Source organism: Dendroctonus ponderosae, unplaced genomic scaffold, assembly GCF_020466585.1.
Source record: "Dendroctonus ponderosae isolate FM_Combo_2020 unplaced genomic scaffold, Dpon_F_20191213v2 Dpon_F_20191213_6, whole genome shotgun sequence".
In the NCBI taxonomy this organism is placed as follows: domain Eukaryota; kingdom Metazoa; phylum Arthropoda; class Insecta; order Coleoptera; family Curculionidae; genus Dendroctonus; species Dendroctonus ponderosae.
This window is the reverse complement of record NW_026018814.1, coordinates 3803036-3810860: the sequence shown is the minus strand read 5'-3', so window position 1 is coordinate 3810860 and position 7825 is coordinate 3803036. Positions and strand designations below refer to the sequence as shown.

General features: G+C 41.3%; 1 protein-coding gene across 13 annotated transcripts in view; it reads left to right on the top strand.

Moving 5' to 3' along the window:
* LOC109534117 (transient receptor potential cation channel trpm) overlaps positions 1 to 7825 on the top strand; it is a 45975-nt gene that overhangs the window by 33138 nt on the left and 5012 nt on the right. For 12 of the 13 annotated variants that reach the window (XM_019899684.2, XM_019899682.2, XM_019899681.2 and 9 more), the window contains 18 exons: positions 799 to 935; positions 1533 to 1689; positions 1749 to 1881; positions 1941 to 2386; positions 2443 to 2620; positions 2686 to 2875; positions 2954 to 3165; positions 3223 to 3378; positions 4139 to 4195; positions 4612 to 4818; positions 4882 to 5230; positions 5283 to 5428; positions 5478 to 5666; positions 5720 to 5925; positions 5978 to 6098; positions 6154 to 6334; positions 6387 to 6632; positions 6689 to 6886. In XM_019899684.2, coding sequence (XP_019755243.2) covers positions 799 to 935; positions 1533 to 1689; positions 1749 to 1881; positions 1941 to 2386; positions 2443 to 2620; positions 2686 to 2875; positions 2954 to 3165; positions 3223 to 3378; positions 4139 to 4195; positions 4612 to 4818; positions 4882 to 5230; positions 5283 to 5428; positions 5478 to 5666; positions 5720 to 5925; positions 5978 to 6098; positions 6154 to 6334; positions 6387 to 6632; positions 6689 to 6886 — 3509 coding nt within the window. The remainder of the gene's footprint in view (positions 1 to 798; positions 936 to 1532; positions 1690 to 1748; positions 1882 to 1940; positions 2387 to 2442; positions 2621 to 2685; positions 2876 to 2953; positions 3166 to 3222; positions 3379 to 4138; positions 4196 to 4611; positions 4819 to 4881; positions 5231 to 5282; positions 5429 to 5477; positions 5667 to 5719; positions 5926 to 5977; positions 6099 to 6153; positions 6335 to 6386; positions 6633 to 6688; positions 6887 to 7825) is intronic. The other variant, XM_019899678.2, reaches the window with a different exon arrangement.

The following is a 7825-nucleotide window of genomic DNA, read 5'->3' as shown; positions in this document are numbered from 1 at the left end:
CCTAAGTGTCTGATATTCAAATTTCGCTTTCTGGCTCAAAACTACTCGAATTTCCTCACTCACGTTGTTACGACTGAATCGACTTTTCAATTCTCGATCCAACAATGCCAAAACGAATTCTGTGGCTCGAATGGTTCTGGAGAAACTTAGAAAAAAGCAGCGTCATGTTTAAGTGGATTTTGCGACTCAAAAAAAAACACGCAATTTTAAAACTTCTTGAATTCAAGCATTTTTTGAGAAAACTGCCAACATTTCCTTATCGATGGTTCACTTTCTAAAAAGGCCATTGATTTCTGTCTAGAATGATGTACAAATGAGCGTTCTTGCTCATTTTGCCTCCGAGATATGAGCAAAAACGGGACGGAAAACATGGAATATTGGCATAATCTTGCACCTAAGTGTCTGATATTCAAATTTCGCCTTCTGGCTCAAAACTACTCGAATTTCCTCACTCACGTTGTTACGACTAAATGGACTTTTCAATTCTCGATCCAACGATGCCAAAACGAATTATGTGGCTCAAATGGTTCTTGAGATACTTCGAATGAAGGCCATTTAGTTATCTCTGGAATGATGTAAAAACGAGCGTTCTTGCTCATTTTGCTTCCGAGAAACATGCAAAACGGGACGAAAGACATGAAATTTTGCAATAATCTTGCGCCACCCTTGCACAAAACGACGAGCATTTTTCTAATTTCATAAGCAACAGATGACTGTGTTTTTTCTACATAACCCCCCCCCCCCTGACTTTAAAGCTGGATCCGCCCCTGCTTGAAGTGCCTGGATTTCTTGTTTCAGATCCAAAAACGCAGCATTAAACAACAGACACGCATATTTTCTACTGGTTGATAATGGCACCGTTGGAAAATACGGGGCGGAAATCATATTGAGGAGAAGATTGGAAAAATACATATCAAAGCAGCGATTATATCCTTGTAAGTGCAGAAAATTACTTTTTTAAGAAAGAGCTGTAAGATTCACAAATTTTTCGCATTTTCCAGAAGTTTTTCATAGAACTTTTATCTGTTTCTGGAGACAGTTTGACAACTGAACGTCAGGCTATCAAATATTCGCGAGTTCAACTACCGATGGTGGCGCCGCTAAACGTCAAATTACTCTTTGTCTAGTGAGAGTTAAGACTTGTCAGACTTGATTATTTATTGGACTTGATGACATTTATAACATAAAACAATACTTTCCTACTTTTCGATCTATTTCTTGAAAAGCTTGCAAAAGTTGATTAGAACAACACACAACAAATCACACTCAGATGTAAGCATCAATGTCAACAAAACAAGTGTAAAATTACTGCTAAACTTGTAGTTATAATTTTAGCCACCAAGGGGCTTTGGACTTTTGAACTCGCGAATTGCGACACTTCAGAAAATTAATGGGAAATTTAAATCTAGTAATAAAAAAATCAGATTCCGTTTTTCCATGGCGGATATTCCAGGCAGTAGAAGGGACTATTAGCCGATATAACCGTAAATAAACGAAAAGAAATAACCACTTATAATTGATCAATATTCCAGTCACCCAAAGTCCGATTCCAATAGTCTGTCTGGTCATCGAAGGTGGCACCAACACCATAAGAGCAGTTCTGGAATACGTAACGGATGATCCTCCAGTACCCGTTGTGGTGTGTGATGGTTCGGGTAGAGCGGCCGATCTCATAGCGTTTATGTGCAAGTACGGTAACTGCCAAAGCTTTTTTTCCAAACAGTGCTTTAAATGAGAACCATCCGTAGGTACGACAGTTCGATGTTGAAAACTATGAAAGAGTACATCATTGCGACCATCCAAAGGGCGTTTGAAGTGGCAGCCGAGCTGGCTGATGGCCTGTTCAGCGAGCTTATGATGTGTGTTGAAAATAAGCACTTGGTAAAGCATGCTTCTGGCATATGGGGAGTGGGAAAAATTGACTGCTTTTCTTATTGTAGATTACGATATTTAGAATAGCGGATAAGTACGATCAAAAACCACAGGAGCTGGACCAGATTATTCTGACGGCGCTGTTCAAGTCGCAGCACTTGTCGCCCACTGAGCAGCTCAGTTTGGCTCTAACCTGGAACAGAGCAGACATTGCGCGCTCTGAAATATTTATTTACGGTCAGGAATGGCCACATGGAGCGCTTGAGGATGCCATGATGAAAGCTCTGGAGCACGACCGATGCGACTTTGTGAAACTCCTGTTGGAGAACGGAGTTAGCATGCGCAAATTCTTGACAATACCCCGACTAGAGAATCTCTACAATTCGAAGCAAGGGCCTAGCAATACTCTGCGATACATTCTTAGGGACGTCCGGCCTCATATACCTACTGGATATGTTTACACTCTTCATGATATTGGCTTGGTGATTAACAAACTCATGGGTGGTGCCTACAGGTGAAGCACACACATCCTTTCGCTTTATTGTTCAATCAACTTGGTTTTTTTGTTAGGGCATTTTACACCAGACGAAAATTTCGGCCTATATATGCAAAGGTGATGAACAAGGGTCAGAACATGACAATGAATGCTGCCTCTGCTAGGCAGTTTGGAGCCATGAGTCTGCTGGCGGGGGCTCTGCCGTCAAACGCTAATCCTTGTCTGTTCGACTACCCCTTCAACGAGCTCTTGGTTAGCGTGATTGAAATCACATTTTTTCAGCTTGCTCACGTTCAAGTAAATCGCGATTGTTTCAGATTTGGGCTGTATTGATGAAGCGTCATAAAATGGCTCTATTAATGTGGCAGCACGGCGAAGAAGCGCTCGCTAAGGCGCTGGTCGCGTGCAAGTTGTACAAAGCAATGGCTCACGAAGCAGCTGAAGATGACATGGAAACGGAAGTGTATGAAGAACTGAGATCGTATGGGAAGGAATTTGAAAACATTGGTAATAAGATGATTTTCGCCCCGTGTTTTCGAACTCTCTGGGAAAATTGTAATTCATTTTAATGTTGTTTGTTTCTAGCGCTAGAAGTTCTGGACTATTGCTATCGGCAAGACGACGATCAAACCCAACAGCTCCTAACGTGTGAATTGCGAAATTGGTCTGGACAAACGTGCCTCAGTTTGGCGGTGGCCGCAAATCATCGCGCCTTATTGGCGCATCCGTGTTCGCAAATTATATTGGCCGATTTGTGGATGGGTGGACTGCGAACCAGAAAAAACACCAACATAAAAGTATGTGCAGACTTCCGCTTGGGAAAGTTGCATTTGTAAAACTTTGCGCTTTTACAGGTGATTATGGGCCTGATTTGTCCGCCGTATATTCTAAAGCTGGAATTCAAGTCGAAGGAGGAGCTGCAGCTGATGCCTCAAACTACCGAGGAGCATTTGGAACTGGAAAACGACGACGATGATAAGTCAGATTCTGAAAAAAATCCAGATGCCGAGGTAAGAATACAGTCAAGAGTTACTAGTTTTTGCTAACCGGACATTAAAGTTGCCGTTTTTATCAAATTGCATCTATTTCAACAACCAGCTGTTATTAATATTTTGGGTTTTGGCAGTATGATGTAGAAGTAATTAATTGAGTAACTAACATTTTTCCATATTTTGTAGCGTAGTAAAGCCGTAAGAAAGCATTACATTCAATTTTACCCAACGAAAGTAAGCAATTTTGCTTTTTTAGTCAATGCACCATTACACCTTGCAGTCCTTTGAGCCCTTTTGTGCACGTTTGGCACTGGTTAATTGAAATTAGTTTCCAATAAAAAATGTTTAATTAAGTTTTGCAGTGACTATCCGCTATTCAGTATTGTTTGGTGAAAATGACGCTTACTTTTAATTATGAGGCGGAAAATGAAGTTGTATATTTTTAAATTTGACCATACTTTTGAAAAAATCTGTACATGTGAACTATCTGCAGCAGCGAGCGGCTTTGTTCACAGAACGTGTATTCTAATCCTTTTCCTACTGATTCTCCCATGTATAGTTTCTTATTTTCGCTTGTTTTCAGTTCATTTCTTTCTAAGCTTAGCATTTTGTCTTTAAAGAAATGACATTCTAGGCAGGAAAACTGTATGTATAAAAATTAATAAACTGCCTGTTTAGCATTTCCGTAGCATTCTCACGTTTTCGTCCATAAACGACCTGAGCAGGTCGCAGTGTTTATATGAAATAGACTGTAGTTTTAATCTGTTGTGAATTTTAGAAGCGAACGAGAAGCTTGAGTATAAGAAGCAAGACGCCAAATCCGACTGGTGTTAAGGTAGAGAGGGCCAAAACAATTTTTAACGTGTGTATTGTTTGATGAGTTTTATTGAGTCTTCGAGCTGCAAACTGAGTGTTTCAGTGTGAACACTCAATAGACTTGTGTTGTTGTGGTATTCGTTGTTTATGTTTACAACACTTTCAGTATCTGTTACTTTCAACACACGCTCTTTACCTATTCGCTTCTTGTGCTGAATTGTTCATGCTTTTCCCGTTTCTACCAGACAATCGCATGTAGGTACTCTGACAAGACACAGTTTTTTTGATGTTATACATTTATGCAGATTTTAGGCACCTGCCAGAGCATAATCCAGCGAGTTTTTATTTTCATTAAATATGGTTGAATTATGCTCTGGTGGCGTTGGGAGAAATCAATGAAATCTTGCCTACAAGAGGATCGTGTTTCACTTGCAGGCTCTTCTTGCCGAAAACTTCCTGGCCAGAGATGCGATTATCCATGAAAATGGAAAAATTCTCCATGATTATGACAGCGAGAGCAAGTACCACATGTTCTTCACCGACACTTACTCCGATAAAATGCCAAAGCAGCGGGAGTTGCGCATCAAAAAGAAGTTGTACGAATTCTTCACCGCACCGATCACAAAGTTTTGGTCAAATTCAGTAAGTGTTTCGAATGGCTGGTTGAGGAATTATCTGGTGTTTATGAGGGCCGTACTCTTACAGATTGCGTACCTGGCATTTCTGTTCCTGTTCAGTTACACGATCCTAGTAAAAATGGGCGACATGCCTTCATGGCAAGAATGGATGTCGATAGCTTTCATATGTTCGCTTGGCTGCGAGAAAATCCGCGAGTTGTTCTCGTCTGAACCTGTGGGAGTCACTCAAAAGCTGGCCGTTTGGAGTTGGAACATGTGGAATCCGTGCGACATGGGAGCCGTAGTTTTATTTTTAATCGGCGTCACTTTAAGGTTTCGCACGGACACATTCCAAGAAGGGAGAGTTATTTACTGTGTAAACAGCATCTACTGGTACCTAAGAATACTCAACATTCTAAGCGTTAACAAGTATTTAGGTATGGAGGACGTTTGAAAGCGGTAGATGAGGTTTGAATGCAACTTTCGTAGGTCCCTTGGTAACGATGATGGGCAAAATGGTGAAAAACATGATTTACTTCGTGGTGCTGTTGCTGATTGTTCTAATGAGTTTCGGAGTCTGTCGGCAGGCGCTCCTCAATCCAGACGCTTCGCCGCACTGGACAATTGCCAGAGATGTGAGTTTTCAATGCGTTAATTTCATTGTTAAAACTCCATTGAATCTAGGTTTTCATGGAACCCTATTTCATGCTGTACGGTGAGGTGTATGCAGACAAGATTGATCCAGAATGCCTCGACGAGTCATGCCCATCTGGAAAATGGATTTCGCCAGTGATCATGTCTGTGTATCTTTTAGTGGCCAACATTCTCCTCATTAATCTGCTCATTGCGGTGTTTAACAACATATTTAATGAGGTGCGCAATACAAATTGGTAATAATAGTAGGTAATGTTTTGTATGACTTCCAGGTGAACTCTATAGCACACCAAGTATGGATGTTCCAAAGATTTACTGTGGTGATGGAATATGAGCAAAAGCCACTACTCCCACCCCCGTTCATCGTCTTCTGCCACATTTTTTTGCTAGTTAAATACATACGACGCAAAGTGGAAGGCAAAGAGGAGAGCTACGACAATGGGCTGAAGTTGTTTCTGGACCCAGATGAAATGGAAAGGTGCGTGCAGTGCACCCGGAGTAAAACCCAGGAGTTTACTCTCAAATTTCAGGCTGTACGACTTTGAGGAAGACTGTGTAGAGGGCTACTTTGCTGAACAAGAGAACAAACTGCAACAGTCCACTGAGGAAAGAATCAAAGTCACTACGGAGAGGATTGAACACCTGACTCAGGTATGCTGATGCTCTAACGCAGCTTACCTCACGAAGCACGCTGTTTAATTTGCAGAAAGTTGAAGATATACACACGAAGGAAAATGTGCAAACAACTGTGCTTCAAAACCTTGAAGTGCGTTGCCGCAAGTTTACCGATCAACTCACCGACATCACCAACGAATTCGATATGCTCAAGCAACTCGTTAATAGGCCGCCATCCTTTAATGTGATTGCATCTCAACCTGCCCTTGTTGGTAAGTCTCTTTCTCAGTCCACAATTCCTGGGCTATTCGAGAGTGGTTTCAGCTCAAGATTCACGGGAGAGAAGCGTCAGCGAAAAATCGGACGTCTTCTCAGAGGACGAATCCTCAGTCATCGGCCAACTTCTAGCAAAAGTCCAGCCAATTAAGCGGAAGACTATAGTTCGATCGCTGACGGAAGTGAGGCCTGATGCGTACATATTTGATAATGGGCAGCACATCGAGTACAGATTCGCTGAAGACGAAGATCAGCAAGGACGGCATGAGCAGTTGGATAACATATCGGTTGCAGGTATTGGGTTTTACCGAACATTTATAGTCCATATATGTATACATGCATTATATTAGGAAGCAGATCAAAATTAAATCTTCTGCGCCAAAGGACCAAAAGCACCGAGTCCAAAACGTCTCTGGACAGCGACAGGAACTCTTTAGAAATATCGGCAGATGACATTGCGGCTCTAAGCTTAGATATTCTCAGAGCGCGGGCGACGCAGAAGCGAAGAGACAGTGACTCAGTGCGGCGAGGTTCTGAGAGTGGAACAGGTGAGCATTTTCACCTCTAGGATTTGCCTGAGCGAAAGTTCTGCATTGAATAATCATGAAAATTATAGCCCTGTTAAAAAAGAAATATTTTCGCCAATAGTTGCCTAATTAAACCTAGATTATACACGGTAATGGGCAAGTATTTTTTCTTCACGATCGATCATAATCGGGATAAAAAAGTTTAAGATAATTACAAACTGTTTGCAACTGGAAGTCACAATTTATTTTATTGAATTGCAGCCGATTTTAGTAGTCAGTACAAATCGAGTGCATGCAACGGCCTCAATTTAAATGACCATTTTGAAACAGATTTATGATAGTCCAGCTGAATCAGAACAAATTAAGTAACCCGATGCAGCTGGACGGATGAATGTGTTAAATTTTTAAAGTTTCTTCCTCCCACTAACCTTTGTACCGACCTTTTTCTTAACGCTGCAGCATGTGAATTTCGGACAACCTTTCTAACTCCAAAAAGTTTATCTTTCTGCCACATATTTGGGAAAGTAGGTAGGTTGTGTATCTTCCTGTTCCCCTTAAGCCGTCCCTCTCACTAAATCGCAGACGAACAATTGAAAGATCGATGAATTGTATCTGAAATACTTTTGAGAACAAAGGCGGATCCAGGGGGGTCATGAGGGGTTATGACCCCCCATTCAATTCTCTATCCAACGATGCCAAACCGAATTCTGTGGCTCGAATGGTTCTTGAGAAACTTCGAAAAAAGCAGCGTCATATTCAAGTGGATTTTGCAACTCAAAAAAAAACCACGCAAATCTAAAACTTCTTGAATTCAAGCCTTTTTTGAGAAAACTGCCAACATTTGCCCATCCATGGTTCGCTTTCAAAAAAGGCCATTGATTTCTGTCTAGAATGATGTACAAATGAGCGTTCTTGCTCATTTTGCCTCCGAGAAATGAGCAAAAATGGGACGGAAAACAT